The following is a 21,609-nucleotide window of genomic DNA, read 5'->3' on the forward strand; positions in this document are numbered from 1 at the left end:
ATTGCAAATTTGAAGGGGAGGTAAAATTCTAGCATAACTAGTGATATCCTACAATGTGATAAATGCTTGATTAACACTTTGAACATATTGATTTTGTGTCATAGAGAAGAAATATTTAGATTAGGGGCTGATGGAAACCATCGAGGAAAGGATGGTTAGTTTCATCTCTCTCTGAGGACTGCGGCTTAAGAGAGCAACAGGAATGTATGTGATGCAAGAGGATGATCTCTTTCTCTGCCCTATCTCTTCTCCATATAAACAGCAGGTTCCAGCCTACATATCTTAATTAATGGCCAAAAAAAAATCTCTACATAATTAGATTGTAATGTCTCTCAGTTATAATCATGTAGATGGGCTGAGGTTTATTCAAGATCATAAAAAAGAAAACCCATAAACTATCAAAAGTCCCTCCTTGCCCTTTTTGAGATTTTAATACCCAAATGTACTGATTACAATATCTGATCATCAGGAACTACAGGGCAAGTTAAAACATTGTCACAAAATCCTCAAAAATTTTGTTTCTATTAGCACTATCAGTAAAATCTCTTGTTTTTTGTTTGTGTTTTTGTTTACCAACATAGGAACAAAATAGTTAAAAATATTGATCAAGTGTTACTAGGGGAACATGATATCTAACATGATTAGTAACCCAATTCTTGAGCAGAGACTAATGACTACAAAAACATGAGGGATATTGCAATACAGTACAGTGCAGACTTAACCTAATGAAAGTTAATAGAATCACTGAGGAGTAGTATGCACACTTAGAGACAAGAAAAATAAAAAATACCTATTATATAACCCTTTCTGAAATTCATTCATTCATCAAACATACCAACGAATCATTATTGAGTATCTTCTATGTATGATGCGCCCTTCTAGGTATAGGTAGGCATTGAGGACACAGTGATGAGTACTGTGGACAAGATCCCACTTCCAAGGAGCTAACACTGCTTAAGCTGAAACGCAAGTGTGCTAGGCATTTTGGCAAGGAATAGACCTTGCAAAGATGGAGATGCCGTGAGAAATTCAGACTGAATAGGCAAAGCCTCTACAGATATGTATTGCCTTTATGAGGGTCTTTTCATTATTAATATCATCTTGCTTACATTTCTGACACAGTGACTTTCAGGTATGAAGGAATGCTGACAACTGTCAACTGTCAAGTTAAAATAACATACTTAAGAATTACTATGTGGCAGATATTACATGTATTAGTTTTAGTCCTCACAAAAACTCTACAAAGTATGTATTTCATGATCCTCATTTAACAGAGGTGGGGATTGATTCAGAGAGAGGTTATGTGAAGTTGCCTAAGATTACGCTGATGGTAGTTGAGGTAGCCAGGATACAAGTCCAGTGCTTTCTAGCATAGCATTCTGCTACCTTGAGTAAAGTTATCTATTAGTGTCAAATCTTTACAGACATTTATCTCCTTCATTCTTTATAGTCCTCTGAAGTCAGTGATCCCAATTTATCAGATGAAAAAATTAAGGTGCAGAGAGAGGAAATGCCATTGCCAGTGTTCAAACTAAGGACAACACGTTACACAACCAGTGTTGTTTGCCATTACTTCAGGCTGTCTCTCTAAGGAGCCTTCCCTGATGAGTTCTTGGGAGTGCTGAGAAAGAGACTCACAATTCCTCCCTATGCCAAATTGTCTGTTTTCGATATCTCCTAGACTTCTCTGGAAGATTTTGTTTGAATAAAGGGTGATAAAATAAAAGTTTGTAAAAAATTTTCTTGGCCAAAAATGAAAAGCTGATCCTGCAGAATTTTAGGAAAAGAATGTTTCATAGAGGAGTCAGGAAGATGGATAGAAAATGTGCTGGAAAGTTAGGTATATGGAAGGTCTTCTGTGTACAAACCACAGCATTGCTGGGATTTATTGAAGAAAGGAAAGATACAATTTATGATTTGATGGATATCTTGTACAATGTGCAAGGAAAGAGATGAGAAGCAGAAGGAGGAAGGAATGGAATGAGGTATGGGTAAAAGTTTATAATACAAATAATTGGGCCTCATGGATAAACTTCTTCAAGTATCCTGTGAATCGTTTCCAAAACTTGACGGAGGCAGTATCTTTACCATCACATAATTCATGCTTTGAAAAGTAGGGTAACTGAAAAGTAGGATTTTCATGCAGGAAAAATGATGGTATAGGAGACTAGTTCAAGCAATATTGTTTAGAGATCTATCTTCCATTCAAAAGATATTTAGCTTCTGTTATATTTATCCAGCTTTTAGAAATACTGTTAAATCCTAGTAGATTTTTTGGGACTGATGCCCTGACTAGCTTTTTTGATGTGGTGCTTCTTAAATAGAGGAAATCTTTATTCCCAATCTATGGATCTGTGGAATAAGAAGTTCCTTGTCAACAATCTATGTAGCCTTTTTAATACCTTGAAATTTTTTCTCAAGCTACTGATAATATGATCTCAATGTCATTTAAAGTGTCGGGTCAGTTATAACATAAGAAAGACCCTAACAGCATGGAAATTATTTATTGGCTATTGCATCTAGATTGCTTTCAGACAGAAATCACCTAATAGCTGCTGTTCATGATAGTGAACTTAGGGTGTGATGGGACAACAGGTAAAAGAGAATTGGGAAAGTGATGAGTTAAAAGAGTTATATGCAAAGTTATTTGGTTGTTTTTGCTATTTTCAGCTATTCAGACATTTTTCAAAGAGTGTAACTTACCTATTAAAAACTAAAATGTAATTACATCTTCAAGTCTTTATGGGATGAGCAGTTGAGAGCTCCTCTCAGTTTCAATAAAGGTTCAGACACATTCAAGTGCTGTCAGATGCATAAGACTCTTGGCACTTTGCTCTTAGGATAATATTTATTCACAATAATCTTCTCTAGTCTTGTGAGCTAAAATTTAGTTCTTAATATATCTTTGTGCCCTCAGGACCTGGAGATCTTTGTCTTGGCTCAGTGATTTTACTCCGCTTTCCCTGAACTCACTCTGCTTTGGCTGTACCTTTTTGCTTTATCTGCAATCTCAACTTCCATATGTTTTATCTTTGGCCCAAATAAGTGGACTTGCATTTTATTAACCTCACAAAAACCATTCAATGAATAGGTCCCAAGCCTTAAGGCACTCTTCCCCCCATTGCTTCATTCACTCGGGTGTCTCCATATTAAGATGGCAAATGCCCCTGCTTCCGGTGTAGCAGCGCACCCCCCACTGTGCCCCCACACATTTTACCTTAGGGTTTCCCCAGAGGAGCCCCTCCTCTTCCACAGGTTGACTAGGCTGCTGGATCTGCTGGCTGCGGAGGATGACTTGCCATCCCCTACGTGCATGCGCACCACGGTAGACGTGGTGAAGGCGCTGCGCACGTTTCTCTCCGGCTTGGCCAGAATGATATACACCTTCGGCACAAACATGCAGCCTAGGGCCACTGTGGCACTGAGGCTAACTGAGAAACACATGGTGATGATTTTGTAGTTGCTGCCAAAGTAGATTGGCACAAAGGCCAGCCATATAATGCAGGTGGTGTACATTGTGAAGGCGATATACTTGGCCTCGTTGAAGTTAGCCGGAACATTCCTGGTCTTGAATGCATAGAAGGTACAGCTCAGAATCAACAATCCATTGTATCCAAGAGGAGTGACAACTCCCAGGTTGGTGGTGTTACAAATCAGATAGACTTCTCGAATGCTTGGATAGTCATGCATTATATCAGGAGGCTCCATTATAAAAAGGGCCACAATAATGCCCAACTGGATACATATGAGAATGAAAGCAATCACCAGCTGGGCACAGGCACTCATGAATCTGGGCTTTTTGGTACAGATCTTCTTCTTGCTGCCAGCCAGGATCCTCGCGATGCGGTTGGTCTTGGTTACTAGGGCTGAGTAGCTCATGGCTGGAGACAGACCAATGCCAATTCTCTGAAGATAGCAATAAATCTGTTTGGGCTTCGCAATGAGGCAGAAGGTACATAAATAGCCCAGGCAGATACCAGCAAGAATAATGTAGCAGAGTTCCCTGCTGGAGGACTTGACTACTGGAGTATCACGATAAATGATGAAGACTACAGTAACAAACAGGGTGGCCAGCAGGCCGAGGCAGGCAAACACCACAGCTGCAATGGGCTCAGGGTCACCCCACCGAAGATACTGTACTGGGATCAAATCACAACCTGCAGAGACACAGACACATGTTGAAAAAAGGGAGAGAACTTTACTTGGTTTGCAAATCCTTAAGGTAAAAGCAGCTGCTAATGAATATTTCAGTGTATCTCTCATCTACCTTTCTAACTTCGGTGTTTTTAAATTCATTTAAAAATTCAATCAGAAAATCTTTCTATTATTGACTACATACTGGGTGTTAAGAACTGTTCTAGGTTGTGAAACAAAATAATGATAACCATAGTCCTTGCCCTCATACAAATATTTGAGACCCTTTAAGCAGTGTCCAGCATAGAGTAGGTACCTGAATAGTATTTTTTTGAATGAACAGATGAATATTTCGACCTCTTTTTTTTCTCACTTGCAACATCCTTGCTGAGAATAATATGACCCGAGGGAGGGTTGTATTGATACAGAATGACTTAGTTTATCGGTTTAGAGACTGACAATTGACTCTCCAGAACAGAAAACTCCAGAACAGAAAGGTAAACAACTCACAACCATGAGAATTGTCTCCACTCACAAACCTTTTTGTGTACTCAAGGCATGCAGTTTTTTATATTACTTCATTATGTAGAAGAAAAATATGATAGAATATGGCATAATTTGGGTTATCTGTCATCTTTTTAAATTTCTTTAGGACAGTGGTTCTCAAACCTGGATGCATTCAGGAATCACCTAGAGATTTAAAAAAAAAATACTGAGGTCTGTTTCATTGCTGAAGTTTCTGACTTAATTGGATTGGGAATTGCCTGGGCATTGTAATTTTTGAAATACACTCCAAGTGCTGTTATTGTGCATCACTAACCCTATTTTTATGTCAGTTGAGAACCATTGCTCTAGAACAATTATTACCATAATATAAAGGTTTTTTTTTAAATTGAATTGAGATAATAGCTTCATTGAGTAGAAAAGGAGGCAAGAAACCAGGACCATGAACATTGAGGGAATATGGCAGAGATTACTAATTGACTGTAAGGATCCATTTTTCCCTTTTCCCACAGCAACAGATACACAATTTTATTTTGGATAATAAAAGATGCAACTCAAATACAATGTTTTCCAGTAACCATTGCTGTCAAATGTGGCAGATGTATAGGTTTTAGCAAATAAGTTGTAAAGAGAGGATTCCTTAAAGGAAAATGATTCATCTTGGAGAGGACACACTTCACATTTTCTTGTTTCTTTCATCTTCTTCCTAGAACATAAAGGCTATGTCTGGACCTCCAGCAATTACCTTACTCTTTGAAGTAATGTTAAGGATAAAAAATATTTTCTGGGTTTGAAAGAGAAACTCGGGGGGGGGGTGCAAATTCCTGATAACCATGAAACCAGTTATTAGCTCTGGATTATGTATGTGCATATCTCCTTTGCCTAAAGCTACTTCACTTATTTTGTGATATATATGCAGCCAAACAAAATATTAATTGATATAAAGTAGGGTTTTCCTATCACCTCGCCATTTCCCCTGATTGGAGTATTGCCATGTCTTCGAATATCAATGGTAACTGGGAGTTAGGGAAGACAACACCACCTACTGATGATCAAGAAGAATGTGATTTTTCCAAAATATGCCCGTGGGCAGCTCTGTTGCAGAAAGGAAATAAAGGAAATGTTTTTTTCTTCTTCCTATTATTTCTGTCCCTTTGGTCTCCTACCTCAAGATCTCATGTTACAGATAATAGCATTAGTATTATAGTTAAGTATTATGGTTAAATTCATTAAGGATTCAATAAGAGTTGTGAGTTAGCTTGAGCTCCTCAACACATTTTGAAAAATTGGTCCTATAGAAAAATGTATTCTTATTCTAATTAAGTGTGAATTTAGTATTGAAACAAAGTTCTCTTAGCATTTAAAATTTTGAGGATATCCCAGACAAAACACAAGATAATTACTAAGTATAACATCATTAATTATAAATAAATGCATATGTTACTGCTAATGAATATATCAGTATCTATATTTTAAGATATCCATGTCCATATGTGATGCTTATATGCTAAAATACAGTCTCTGATGCCTTAGTAGGCTATAGAGCTTAGTTTTATATTTAAAATTTGTTCCTTATAGAAAATATTTTATAAAGAGAAAAATTAATTATTCTTTATTCTTGTACAAAAGATTATTTATAGCATTATTTGACAATCAAATTTATTATCTACTGCAGTTAATTTTGTAGATTCTTGTTTCCACTGGTAAGTCATAAACTACTAATATCCACAAGGATTTACTGGTATAGGAAATATCATGGGTAGAAGTGGTGTGAGGCAGGAATACTTTCATTAGCTAAAATAATCTACTAAAAAACATCAATATTTACTTTAAGGACTTTACTTTTTCCCCTTTGTTCTGCTAAATTTTAATTGCTTACATCTAAATACAATTAGCATCTCAATTTCTAAATGTTTTGCACAGGATATTTTTATGTCAGATATATTCTTGAACTCTTCACGTGCAACCAATTAACATTACGTGTGAAACTAAAGAAAGCTCATTAGATGTATGTGTTGGGAACAATATGCATGAGACATGCCTCTAATGTGATGCTATTATTTTCACAAGTTTACCAGAATTTATTCATTCAAATGAATTTTTTTCATTTAATGCAAAACACTGAGAAAGATTTATGTTTGGTTTTCACAAAGCTAAACTGCTATTGCACAAAATACTTTTTATAATTATTCCCTGTGAATAGCAAATTAGACTCTTACTAGAATGCTATAATCACTGAATCTTATAATTGAATGATATCTTAGAGTTTCCAAAAAATAGTTATGTATCACATACTTGCAGGAGATCACAAAAATAAAATTCTGGGGTCTAAACTCAGGAGATTCTGAGTCAGTATTTTGTGGTGGGGCAAAGGAATCGTCTTTTGAATAAGCAACCTCAGTGTCTATAGAGGTAGTCCTGAGTCCTTGATTGGCAACTCAATCTTAGAGATTATTAAATTGACCTCATTCAGTATGTGAATGTCTTATGGGCTACCTTTGAGAGGTGGTAAACCTGGCCTCACTTAAGGATTTTCATGAGCTAAGACTAATAGCAGTGATGGAAAAGCAGGAGTCCACAGTGGCAGCAAGAGACTGAAGAAAGCCTATTCTGAAAGCTATCACAACAAGGCAGTCAAAGATGATTAAAATGGAAACTTAGTCACTGTACTGGGGAAATTAACTGTAAAGAAATTTCAGAAGCAGGATTGAAAGAAATTATAAAGTACACAGGAGATTCAAGGAGAGTGGTTTCAAACTGAGTTGATGGTAATGTTATTAATTAAGACGAGGACCACAGAAAGAAAATTGCTCCGGTTTGGATTTGTTATGTTTGAAGTGTCTATGACCAAGTGAGCATATGGAAACAGAGGCTTAGGTAAGACATTAGGGTAGAAGTTATAGCTTTAGGACCATCTGTTTAAACATAGAAATAGAAGACATGGCCAGGCGTGGTGGCACATGCCTATAATTCCAGAGGCTCAGAAGGTCGAGGCAGGAAGATCACAAGTTCAAAGCCAACCTCTGCAATTTAGTGAGACCCTGAGCAAGTTAACAAGCAAGACCCTGTATCAAAACCATAAATAAATAAATAAATAAGTTGGAGATGTGACTCAGTGGTTAAGATCCATGTTTAATCTTTAGTACCAAAAACAAATAAACAAACAAACAAAAACAGATAGTTTAATAGGTTAACTTTAACAATGAAGTTTCAGTTTTTCTTTTCTTTATCCTAACCCAAATATCATGTATGAAGCATCAATTGTTAGCTTTACCAATATCTTCCCAAAGAGTATATCATTATGTTTTCCTCTCAACTCTGATATCTATTTGTTTTGAATGAGGAGTAGTGTTTCTCCTAAGTTGGAACATGTTGTACCAAAGCTCAGAATCTTGAGATAATGCTGATTTATTATGATACAAATTTAAATGCCATTTATTATCCCACTTTCTATAGCACTGGTCAGCAAACATCTGAATACCTAGTTATTCTTTTTCAGTTTCTTCTTTATTTTCTTCTAATAACTGGACATTTTTCATTAATAGTTTTTTTTAATCCCTTGCTTTATTCTTGGTATAATGGTAAATTTCTAGAAGTATATCTAGAGGCTAGGAATCTTAATTGTATACATTTTATAGTTTTCTTATGTATTTAATTAATATAGCATATGTTATTGTAGTTTATGCTAAATAATCTTAAACATGGTAATGAAGTTTCATCTAACAAATATTTTGTGATCATCAGAAGATATGCATTAACATTCTTTTCTAGAAATGTATTTGAACCACAGACTAGAAAGCCAAATCCTGCATTCTGATAGCATTCATTTAAGTAGATGTTCATATCTCACTTTCTCTCCCTTTCATGCTTGATTCATAATTTTATGGTTCTTTAGAATTATCCATCATTTCATAGTGTGAAATGAGTGACATATATTGCAAATATAAATGCTTATTTTATATTTGGGGGAACGTGGGCTGCCAAAACTACTGTCCATATTCATCACATGATTCCACCAATCTGTTCCCCATACCTCTAATAACAGAATAGACAACTCACTGATTTTCTGAACCCCTGAAAACAATGTGACTGCTCACTTACAGCTGGTACTCATGCTTAGTGTTTTGGTATTAGTCCTACACAATGAATATTCCTCTAGTCAATAGTTCTGAGATGCTGCATTTTCAAATCCTGTTCTAAGTGTCTGTTCAGGCAGAGGGAATGAAGGACAGATGCCTGACATTCTACAAGTCAGGCTGAGCAGGAACTCCTTTACAAGCTCTGTAACATCTATATATTTTGGGGTAAAGGAAGTTGCTGCTGAGAATCTCTGAGAATAAGATGTATGTGTTCTCAGATGCTGACCAGACCATTACAGGGGTACAACTGATAAGGGACTATGGAGACTACCCCAATACACGAGCAGTGGAACTGCCCAAAGCACAGGACTGGTGACTTAGAAACAGCATGCTTGCTTTCAAACTGCTCTACCAGTAACCATTTGTCTGCCTTTCCGCCTTTCTTTACCTCTCTGGATCTGGATCTCTAGGATGTTGTGCTTCGATTTCAGGAATGTGCAGACTTAATTCTTTCTGAATTGAACACATCCCCAATCTTTTCATATTTTCTATTTATTGAGCTTCAGCTATATTTTTCATCATTTCCACAGTTGAGAGGTATTGGAAGTGGCATGTGTGTATGTGAGAGATGATAGATAGATGATAGATAGATAGATAGATAGATAGATAGATAGATAGATAGATAGATAGATATTTGTGGGCTTTATTCTTCACTGCAACACTCACTATAATCTATTTTGTGTATGTGTATGGAGGTCTGCTTGGTTACACTGGTAAGGTCTGTCTTCCTTACTTAGCCACAGTTTTTCTCTGTGGTTCCTCAGTAATGAGAATCACTTATATGATTGGTACAGCAATTCACAAATTAATATATTTCCTATATAATCGAATATATAATTCTTATTCTGGTGAACAAACTTAAGTCATTTGCAACAATTTTTTTTTGCTTCTTTTAAGAAGCCTCAAGTTATAAACTATTATGTATTGCTACAGGCAGAATTCCAAACTCAGCACACTGTATTTGAATTTCAGAGTCAAGATTCTGGTACCCAGAAAGGACAAAACTAGGCAAGCAACTCAAAGGCTTACTTCTATGTAGAGTTGTGATATGTTTAACATTAAAGATTCCTTATACTGAGTAATCATTTAATAGATGCTTCATGATTGATTAATCTCATTTTGAGTAATTCATTCTATATGGGTAATTCATTTCTTCTGTGAGGAAAGAGAGACAATAAAGAGAAATCACTTTTTAGCAAGTGCTATTTAATTATAAAATTCAGATTAATTTCTCCTAAGAAAGCTGTTAATTTCACATTCTTTTTTTTTTTTTTTTTTTTTTGGTATTGGGGGTTAAACCAGGGATTGAACTCAGGGGCACTTGACCACTGAGCCACATCCTCAGCCCTATTTTGTATTTTATTTAGAGACAGGGTCTCACCGAGTTGCTTAGTGCCTCACTTTTGCTGAGGATGGCTTTGAACTTGGGATCCTCTTCCCTCAGCCTCCCCATCCCCAGCGGTTTTTATTTTCATTTTTAGACAGGATCTCACTACATTGCTGAGGTTGCTTTGAACTTGAGCCCTTGGGAATACAGCCATGCACCATCATGCCTAGTTTGTGTTTTACTGTTTACAACAACAAAGTCCCTAAGTCCTCTGCAGAGAAAGAACATTCTAGAGTGAAGTGATTTTTACTATTACCTTAGCTTGAACTAAAACATGCCATGATCATACCATGAAATTAAAATTCAGCCTCTTTCCAAAATGTTAGACAAGATTCATCAGTAACTCATTTGGAAACTGCTTTTGTACCATTAATGTTAGTGTGAACAAAAGGAAAAAACTAACATTTCCTGAGTGCCTCCTACATGCCAGGTGATGCACCAGAAACTTTATGTCTTCTTCATAATAAATAAATAAGTGCAATTATCTTTATTTTGCAGAGAGGAACAATATGAGCTTTAATAAGATTTATTTACTTGCTGGGACTAAGATTGAAACCTCAAGGTTATTTATTTACTTATTTATGCTTTTTTGCTACACCATGGAGGAATTATCATCAACTGGTCCTCTGAAAGGGGTTGTCAGGCTACTTAGTAGGAAATAGAATCCCGATTGATTAGTCACGTCTACCATGGGCATGGCTAATGATGGCAAATGCATTTGATAGTTGTTATTCTAACATAAATCCAAGCTTTCTTCTAAGAAATTCCATTGTTTTCTGCTTTGCAGCAAGCTTCTCAGTCTAGTCTATGTGTCCTGGAAGTCTCTGGCCAAAGACATATAATGGTGTTGCTGCTCTTATGTCCCTAAAGTTATCTAGCATAGAACATTTTCTGTGTTTCCAATAGGCACAGAGAAGCACAGCACAAGGGAACAAGAATTAATTGTGAACAATCCCCATTTTGCTGGAGTGGACTCATAACCCTCCAGTCATCATTGGACCCAGTCTCTTATATACACTTCATGGTTTATTACATATTTTTGTTTTAGATTCCCTTAATAAAATCCCTCAAAGAGCTGGAAATTCAGAAGTATATTTTTTATTTAGTTTTTATTATTTTTGTTCTTCTTTATTGGTTATATTTTATTGGAGGATCTGAAATTGTATGCCAAGATTTATTTCATAATTAAGACATAAAGAATGATTTAATAGTACCACGGAGTGCTAAAGGGAAGGATTATCACAGATGCACATTTGTAGGAACAGCTTTGAAAAATATGACTTCTGGTCATACTGCAGATGAATAAGAGTGGAAAAACACAGCATATGGATTTCAATAATAAAATGTGCTGACTGAAATGCTTGCCTCTTGTCTACTTTCCCTCTATCTCTCATCACTAGCTAACTTCTCATTATTCTTCTATTTTGTAGATACTCTTTGAGGATGATTATTCCAATTCCCTGAGTCTGAATGACAGGTTCCTCCCATTTAGTCAAAGGGCTCTCTGGCTTGTGTCTATGTTTGCTTGTCTGTTTCATGTGGTAGACTGAGCAATCTGAGAGCAGGAAACTGTTTCTTTGTTTATTGCTGTATTTCTAGTGCCAAGAACAGTGCCTGGCACACAGTCAGCAGTTAAGTAGGTTGCATGAATGGATGATTACGTTAATGAAGAGGACAAGTGGGGAATAAGAAGACATACACTTCCTTTTCAGCTTGCAAATGCACACTTCCTGGGGATATGAGCCTTTTATTCTATTGATGTGTGTCTCAATGTTTCCATAACATAGAGATAATACAGAATTCCCTTACCTATAATAACAGTTCTAATTTTAAGAAATCCTTGTAGAAGAATTCACAGATAAGAAATTAAACACCAATGACCAGAAAAAAGGTCAATAAAGAAATTGCTTGTGACTGCAGATGTAAAATGCTTCAAACTAATTTTTGTATTTTAGTAAAATCAAGCATTGAAGTCATCACTTTAAAACCAACACACTCTCAGTGGAGTTTCACATATTTAATAATAATAACTGTATTAATAGTTTACTATTACATTCTCTTTGTCTAGTTTGCTGGATTCTTTGTTATTGTTGCTTGTTTGGTTATTTTTTCAAATAAGTTATATACAGAAAAGCATTTTTTACTCCTGGTTTTTTGTTCAGATATTCAAAGGGTTTCTGATTTTTATGACTCAGTTTTTGCAACCTCTTTCTAAACCCTTCTGTATTTCCATAAATCCTTGATTTTCTTCTTTTTTGAGATAGGCCAGGATGGTTGTAAGGCTTGGGCTTATATTACCTTTCCTATGGCTTTTTGCAAAACTGTATTCATATTCTGCTATAAATTTTACTTTCTGTTTCTTTCCCCAAGCCTGTAAGATTCTAAAATTTAAGTGACACAAAATTATAAATATTTTCCCAACTGAGCTACTGGTATATACTTGATGAATTTAAAATGCTTGTTTCTATTCTAGAGAGAAAATAAGAGAACAAAACCTACATGTAGAAGAAAGGTACATAAGAAGAAAGATTAATGCATTAACCTACCCATTAAAAAGATTGAAAATTATTCACATAGCACAACTAGAGCACATTGCTCACTTCTTGGTTGCGTATAGGTTGTTGAGCATCTTATTGTATTTATGGTGCTGGGTCAGCACCATGGTGACAGAAAGGCAGTCTCCGTTCCTTTAAAATAGAGTACTCTCCCAACACTCAGGGTCTGTGACTACACCACTGGCACTGTGCCAAGCACTTTATGCTTAAAACCTTCTTTAATGCCTCAACATTCTGATGAGGTAAGGACTGCCCTTTCATCTCTCTTTGGTTAAGGAAGTATAGAGGTAGGGTTGGAACTAAAGAGTATTTGAAAGGAATCATAGAAGAAGAAATAAAGACATGGGAAAAGAGAAGAATGTAAAGGAAACAACCCCAATACAGGTCAAATATGCAAAAGGATAACTCTGCAACATAGCAATATAGTGTCGTAAGAAAATTAGAAAGTTCCAGGGAATTATTGCTGAGAGTTCAGATGGGAAACCAGTAAAAACTTCAGGAGGAAAGATGAAAATACCTGCCTGCCTGCCTGTTAAAGATTAGTACAAGGACCATATAAGAAAGTCTGTGACTTGAAAAGTGGCATAATAACTATGAAGTAAGGAAAAGGAGAAAAATAGAAGCATATACATAAAACAGAAGTGACTCAACATCTGCTAAATTGCCTGTGCGTTTTAATAGATTGTTTCCAATGTTCTTCAGGGGAATAACCAGACTGTTTTATTTTTCTAGCCTCTTCGTAGATAAACAGCCCTGAGTAAATGGTATTATATTGTCAGAAATTGTCTGTAAGTAGAAGGCAGAGCGCAATGCTCTATGAATTTTTCACTCGTCTAATGCAGTATTTAACAGGTGTCAGTACAGTAGACATTTATCTGTTTCACATTGCTCATGTAATATACCAATGCTTAATGAATCATTTTCCAAGTAGGTTAGATAATATAGGGGTAAACACTACATTAAAATGTTTTATGTTCTTGGGGAGAAATGTGATCATTTATTTTGGGTAAGCTATATCTATCCAAAACTGAAATCAATGAAACCACATACTTTTCTGTAGTCTGGGCATGTCAGTGCGGTTTTGACCATGCTTATATAGTTTTGGCCAGACCACAAACTTATCACTGTGAGGAAGAGCACAGTGCACATTTTTCATTGCATGGTTTCTGGCAGGATAAATACTGGTTTGTGTTTTCTTTTAGGACTTGTTTTGAGAGGTTCCATTGAGATGGGTTTTCAGCACTTTTTTTTTTTTTTTTTGGTCTTGGAGTAAGTGGTGTTTACATCTATAAATACACTACACAATTTATATATCTGATAGGAAAGCACATTTATATGTTGATAAGAATTTATAAATTGGAAAAGAAAAAAGGCTTTTTACAATTGATCAGTGAATGACCCATGGCATATTATTTTTTTTTTAAATCATTAATTATTTCAGTATTAATCAAAACATCTTCTTCAAGCTCATTATTTGAAAAGAATCAATGAACAGATTTTTTTTCACTACATTTTAGAGATCCTTTAACAAAGAATGCAGAGAGTCACAGGAAAAAGGACAGATTTTATATGAAGACAGGGCAGGACTTCAGCCCTGATTTCTGCTTACTGTGTTATCACAAGCATAGCTATTTTCTGTTTTCAATCCGTTTTCTGTAAAATAAGGATTATGATTCTAACCTTTTTGAGATTTCAAGTGGATTGGCAGGCAGAATACAAAGTTCCTACTAAGATGGGTGACAGGTAATTAATATATGGGGATTTGTGTCTTGGCTTCCATTGCACAAATTCAGGGTCTACTGTAGTCTAGGAGCTTAGTAATCCAAGTTAACAAAAAATACATCAAACATTTCCCTGCCTTTTAGTTTATTTTCCAACTGGGAAGACTGACAAAAATAAATTAATACATAAACTATATAAAATATTAAATACACAAAGTATATAAAATATTGAAGCATATGAAACAGAGAAGAAAAGGTAGAACTGGGTAAGAAGGGAATAACTTTCAGTATTTAGTTGGTTGCTTTTGATAGACATTTGAGCAAGGACTTGGGAGAAAGGATATTAAACATATGTGGATCATTTCCCCAGCTATTTCCTTTGCTTGGGAATTTTTCATTCACCAAACTTAAAAAGTAAAGAAACTTCAGATGTAATGGAGGAACAAAAAGACCTATGTGTTGGGATGGGGGACCAGTTGAAGTGAAGCATAAACAGGAAGATATGTAACAAAGGGCTAGGTCATACAGAAGTAGAATTTGATTTTTGAATGAGATAGCTACCAACTAAATACTGAAAACTATCCCTTTCTCACCCAGTTCTACCTTTTCTTCTCTGTTTCATGTGCTTTCTTTTAATATTTTATATAGTTTGTGTATTAATTAATTTTTTTCAGTCTTTCCAGTTGGAAAATTCTTACATTTTTGCATGTGTGTGTTTGAGTATTGGAAAGAGGCTATAAATAGGGTCAAGGGTCCAATAAGGGAGACTAGCCGAGAAATTATTGCATCAGTAAACATGATCAATGATAATTGCTAGTCCATATACTGGGACCTATAGTGGAGGTAGTGGGAAGTGGTAGAACTATGGAAGTGAAGAAGGAGCAATTGGGATTTCCTGACCGATAAAAGGTATGAGAAAAGTCTAAAGGTAATTCCAAAGTTACTGTCCTAAGCTACTGAAAGAATAGACTTAATATCAAGTGAAATATAGAAAACTAAGGATGGAGCAGCCTGGGGATTCAAAGAAGGCAAAGACCTGGACTTTGAGCTTTGTAACATACAATGTGAGATACCTATTGGTCAAATAAATATGTCAAGTAGGGAGTTGAATATTAATGTCTGTAGATTAGATTAGAAGTCTGGGCTAAAACATTAAATTCAGAAATATTCAGTGTATAGATGATGTTTAATAACAAAAGCCTTGGTGTGATCACCAGTCAATGTTGTAAAAAGAAAAGCAGATCAAGACTGAGATCTGGAGACCCTAAAACTATGTTCTTAGTTTGACTTGAAACTTATAGTTGTGTATAAATGGAAAAATATTGAGGGGACTAGATCCATTTTGGTAAGGTTAAAATATGTAAGTATGTATGCATGTATATATATGTATGTATGTGTATATATATATATATATATATATATATATATATATATATATTTTGTCTTGCCAGTGAGGAAAATATCAACAGTCTGTAATGAAGTCATCAATGAAGCTATAAATATTTTAATAAGGGACAGTGATAAAATTTTAAAAAATATGTCATGGTTCATGGCTATCTTACCAGACTTGGGGTCACCATTAAACTGGAATAATTTATTCACTTTGAATTATAAACCCTAAGAAGATAGCCTGAGTGAAGTTAGAATAGATGTCTATGATAGTAAGCTTAGTTTAACAAATACAAAACCATTGCCTACTGTGCCATTCATTTGACTGGATAGTCATTGATTTAAAATACTTTTCTTCTAAATGTAAAAGATATTTAACAGAGTCATGTTAAAACTTTTCCCAAATTTTCTCACTTTTTCCATTTCTAAATCAATCCATTTGCCTCTATTCATTAAGCTATTAAAACTTTAGTAACAAAGGTGATAATAGTTAAGATATTTGAACATTTAATGGGTTCTAAACGGTTTGTATGCTATTTAAAGTCCTCAACAATCCTAAGAACTAGTTGCGGCAATTATTTCCGTTTTATGGAAAGAAAGCTGAAGCTCAGAGATGGAAATTTATTTGCTTGATGTCATGCAATGAGTCATTGGTGGAACACAGGTTTGAACATGACTATGCCTGACTCTAAAGCCTTTTGATCTAAACCCCATGCTATCGGGAGATAATAAAAATAAGTTGTTGCAGACACATCTTTAAATCCTCAGCTATATTTTTGGGTACTACATTTGTCAAAAATTCAACTTCCTTAAATTGTACTGATGAGTGTGCAGCAAACTTAAAAGGAGAAATCTAGAAGGTGGTTAGGGAACAGAAATCTTATTGTTAAATAAAGCAGTTACTTTCTTTCATAGCTGATCACCATTATGATATTTGCTGTTTAGAAAAGGCTGACTCCCATAATACAGGCTTCAATGGAAAAGGTAAATGAGAAATAGTGATGTATTTGCTCCTGAAGAGATTTGCTATGTTGGAAAAACTATTTTTCAGACGTATACACATTTCTTATATAAGACATGCATCATTCTTTTTAGTTCTTTCTGTCTGAAAATTTCTCTATGATGTACTTAACTTTTCATTCTCACATGCAGTGATTTCCTTTCTGCCTGGAAATTACCTCTAAATTTTCAAGATCTCATTAATTTTCTCTCATCAAAGTTCTTGTATTAATCAATGCTTCCTCTCATAGTAGCATTTTGTTTTTCCCCTCATTCCTTTCTTTACTTCTTCCTCCCCCTTTTATGTTTTTATTAGACAAACATTAACTTGTTCCTACTTAATCCCAGACATACTTAACATACAGAAGTTGCATTCATCTCTGGCTAGGCTCTGGGATACTCAAGAGTAGGAATTGTGGCTCCATCATGACTGCATATCCTGTAACAAATGCTAGTTTACCATCTAGTTGGAACTCACTAAATATTTACAAATAAATTATTCTATCTTTTGTACCACCATTGCATCTGGTAATGGTTCCATTATTGTATGTTTCACATCTCTACTCTAAATGCAATTACATAAATCAGCCTTCTTCCACTATGGACATGTGATTCCATATAAATAGAAGGTCAGGCACTTTCCATTTCAATCTTTATTGATAGACCTTAGCATTCTGTTGAAAACACTTGAAACTTGATCACATAATCTTTTGCTGGTTGAATGAATGAATGAATGATAGGATAACCATCTGTACAGCCTATGTCCCATTCAGATTATTGCCTACTCTAGAAGCCAAGAAGCTAGATAGCACTGTTCTGAAAACCTGTTTCATTTTTTTAATTTCAACAGAAAAACTATTATAATTTTAGCAATAAAGATAAACATATTTCAGAATGGGGTTGTGGCTCAGAGGTAGAGTGCTCTCCTAGCATGCATGAGGCACTGGGTTCGATCCTCAGCACCACATGAAAATAAAATAAAGGTATTGTGTCCACCTACAACTAAAAAATAAATATTTTAAAAAATAAATAAATAAACATATTTCTCATCTAAAATTTTAACAAATAGCCCCCAAAGAATCAGAAATACACAATATATAATAAATGGCAAGGATTCCTCCATTTCCTGTCTAAGTCCAACTGTTATAATCAAATAGCCAGAATATTTTCAACATATTTAGAATGAAAAATATCAGAAAAGTCTGAGATAATTAATATTTGACAAGTTTGAAGCTGAAATTTTTCTTTCTATAATTTCCTGAAAATACATGACTCTGAAATGTGATTGTAGAGAAAGGAGGTGGTATAGCATAAACCCACAGGCTTGATTTTCCATTAGTTTTGTGATCTTGAGCAATTCAGAGTCTGACTGAGTTACTTTCATTGTAAAATAATAACATCTGCCTCACGGAATTCAAAAGGACAATGCTTAAAATAGTTATAATTATTGGTGAAGAAAAGAATTCCCCCCATGTTTATGTTTAATGTGCTGACTTATTAAAAGGCAAACAGAAAAAGTTCTTCGGAAGTAGGACCAGCTAAGAAACATAAATGAAATTGATATTTGTAAGAATGGAGCTCGAAAGCTGGGGTTATAAGGCCTGTCAATGCTTCCACCCACTTGGAGCTCTTCCTCTATTCCCTCACTTTCCCATCCACTCCTTTGTGTTTGACTGTGTTCATTTCCCCCCCTTAAGTGAAGATACAAAGGTTTCAATCTCCAAAGCAATTAGGTAACTCAGGGAACCAAAAGAGCTTCCTAGAGAATGTCCCAATTGGCATTAAAATGCCGATATGTACTGCCTTCCTTCCATTTCACAGCTTTGCACTTGATAAATAAGATATATTTCCTTATGAGTAAAAAAGCAGGAAATCATTCTAACTTCCCAGCATAACGCTTCCCACGGAGTTATTTCTGGAAAGCCACGTTGTTTTTATCCTTGGATTTGGGTTTATTGGAAGGTTGCCGGAAGCTGGCAAACCCACCTGGAAGTGCTTCTGTGGTTTTGGATGAGGGAGCTAAAGATCTCTGAGCTGTTGCTACTTACATTCCCATTCTGAAATTCTTTGACAGAAAACAAATTAAAGATTTTATTCTAGGACAGTTTTTGCAGATACATGGCAGGGAATGGTGTGCAATGAAATGTAGCCTGGCTGAGGCTTTGAGAGAATTCTGAGTGCCTTGCCCAAATTGCTGCCTTTGGCCACTTTTTTCCTTCCTCTCTCAAACCAGACCATACTGTAGTTAACTTCTTCTCAGAGAATCAATTACCTAGTAATATTGATTTTAATTTCTAATCAATCTCTTCATTGCTTTTTATTCCCACTACATTATCCTTGTCCAAACTACCATTAGATTCACATTGATTTTTGCTGAATTTCTTTACTGCGTTTTTCTCTTACTCTCCTTTTGCAATCTCCAATTTTGTAACATTTAAGTAGTTCTAATAGTATGAAATATTTTAAATCATAAACATTTTAAATATTCAAGAAATATAGTACAAATTTTTAAAAATCCAGATTTAACGAATGTTAACATTGTCATATTTGTTTCAAGTCACACACACAGACACAAATACACATTACTGATATAACTGTAACCCCTTCTGTTATTTCCATCTGACTGCTTCCTCTCTCTCTTTGCAAATGATGTCTCTCCTGAAACCAGTATCCTTCTATTTCATGATTTAAAACAATATTCACTGTCTGCAACATGACCATGTAAATAATATTTATAAAGTTGGCCACCAGAATTGCTTTTCTTTTCTCATTCACTTTTTGGATATGCCCCGAGATAATTGCCATGTTGAAAATTATTTTCTCTGCTGGAATGTAAACATCATAGGGGAAGAAAATTTTATCTGTTTTGTTCATAGAAATATTTTCAGCACTTAGAATATTGCCTGTGATAGGGTTCATGATATGCTAGCCCCAAACATGGCACATTGGCATTCTGAATATTTTAATGGAATGATGGAATTTAGGGAGCAACATGTATAGCAAGTACTTCCTAACCTTAACTCACCCTTCTCCCCTGAGAAGGTCATAAGACCATTAGGTGAGAGGTACTCTCCCTGTACTTGAGGAAGGTAGCATCTTATATCATCATCCTTATCACCAAAGATAAAGCGACCCAGGGAGGAAACTAAATGAATAGGCCTTGGTAATTTTTCTCACTTCACCTGTATCATTTTCCTAACACAGTTCTCTACAGCTCTTAATTTTCCATCCAGACTTGCATACAAACACCCAGGTTTAACTGCTTTGTCAAGTCCTCACTTTCTTATGAGAATTCTCATGTTATCAAGACACTTAAATTAGCTGAGTGTAGTGATGCATATATGTGGTCCTAGCTTACTCAGGATACTGAGGCAGGAGGATCACTTGAGCCCAAGTATTTGAGAACAGCCTGGGAAACAGAGAAAGCTCTCCTTCAAAAACAAATAAGCACTTCACAGATCTTGGGAGCAAATCTTTACCCTCACACATCAGAGAGAGCACTAATCTCTAGGGTATATAAAGAACTCAAAAAGCTAAGCACCAAAAAAACCAAATAACCCAATCAATAAATGGGCCAAGGATCTGAAAAGACACTTCTCAGAAGAGGATATACAATCAATCAACAAATATGTGAAAAAAATGTTCATCATCTCTAGCAATTAGAGAAATGCAAATCAAAACTACTCTAAGATTTCATCTCACTCCAGTCAGAATGGCAGCTCTTATAAATACAAACACCAATAAGTGTTGACAAAGATGTTGGGAAAGGGCTGGGGTTATAGCTCAGTGGTACAGCACCTGCCTCATATATGTGAGACACTGGGTTCAATCCTCAGCATCACATATAAATAAATAAACACAAATATTTTTAAAAAAAGATGTTGGGAAAAAGGTACACTCATACACTGCTGCTGAGACTGCAAATTGGTGCAGTCAATATGGAAAGCAGTATGGAGATTGCTTAGAAAACTGGGAATGGAACCACCATTTGACCCAGCTATCCCTCTCCTCAGTCTATACCCAAAGGACTTAAAAACAGCATACTACAAGGACACAGCCCCATCACTGTTTATAGCAGCACAATTCACAATAGCTAAACTGTGGAACCAGCCTACATGCCCTTCAATAGATGAATGGATAAAGAAAAATGTGGCATATAAATACAAAGAAATATTACTCAGCATTTGCAAGTAAATGGATGGAATTAGAGAAGATAATGCTAAGTGAAGTTAGCCAATCCCAAACAACCAAATGCCAAATGTTTTCTTTGATATAAGGAGGCTCTTCATAGTGGGATATGAAGAGGGAGCATGGGAGGAATAGACAAACTCTAGATAGGGCACAGGGGTTGGACGGGAAGGGAGGGGGGCATGGGGTTAGAAATGATGGTGGAATGTGATGATCATTATTATCCACAGTACATGTATGAAGACACAAATTGGTGTGAATATACTTTGTATATAACCAGAGATATGAAGCATTGTGCTCTGTATATGCAATAAGAATTGTAATGCATTCTGTTGTCATACATAAGTAAAAAATTAATTAAAAAACAAGCAAACAAGACCCCAACAACAAACAAGAACCTTATAGTAAACAAATGCATATATTTTTCTTATTAATATGTCTTTTACTATAGAGGCTTCAGCCAATGAACCCAGGGTGGGCAGAAGGAGAAGAGATTTTTTTCTTCCATATACCTGAAGCAGAAAAGACACTAGATATATGTTTATTGAATGAATGGCTAGGTGGCTAAGTGAATAAATACTTGGTTTTTAATT

The 21,609-nt window shown here is 35.4% G+C and overlaps 1 protein-coding gene across 3 annotated transcripts in view; it reads right to left on the minus strand.

The window, feature by feature from the left end:
- Grm5 (glutamate metabotropic receptor 5) overlaps nucleotides 1-21,609 on the minus strand; it is a 443,701-nt gene that overhangs the window by 47,577 nt on the left and 374,515 nt on the right. For all 3 annotated transcript variants that reach the window (XM_021735879.3, XM_005339208.4, XM_040285077.2), the window contains exon 8: nucleotides 3,218-4,157. In XM_021735879.3, the coding sequence (XP_021591554.2) occupies nucleotides 3,218-4,157 (940 nt within the window). The remainder of the gene's footprint in view (nucleotides 1-3,217; nucleotides 4,158-21,609) is intronic.

Source organism: Ictidomys tridecemlineatus, chromosome 4, assembly GCF_052094955.1.
Source record: "Ictidomys tridecemlineatus isolate mIctTri1 chromosome 4, mIctTri1.hap1, whole genome shotgun sequence".
Classification (NCBI taxonomy): Eukaryota; Metazoa; Chordata; class Mammalia; order Rodentia; family Sciuridae; genus Ictidomys; species Ictidomys tridecemlineatus.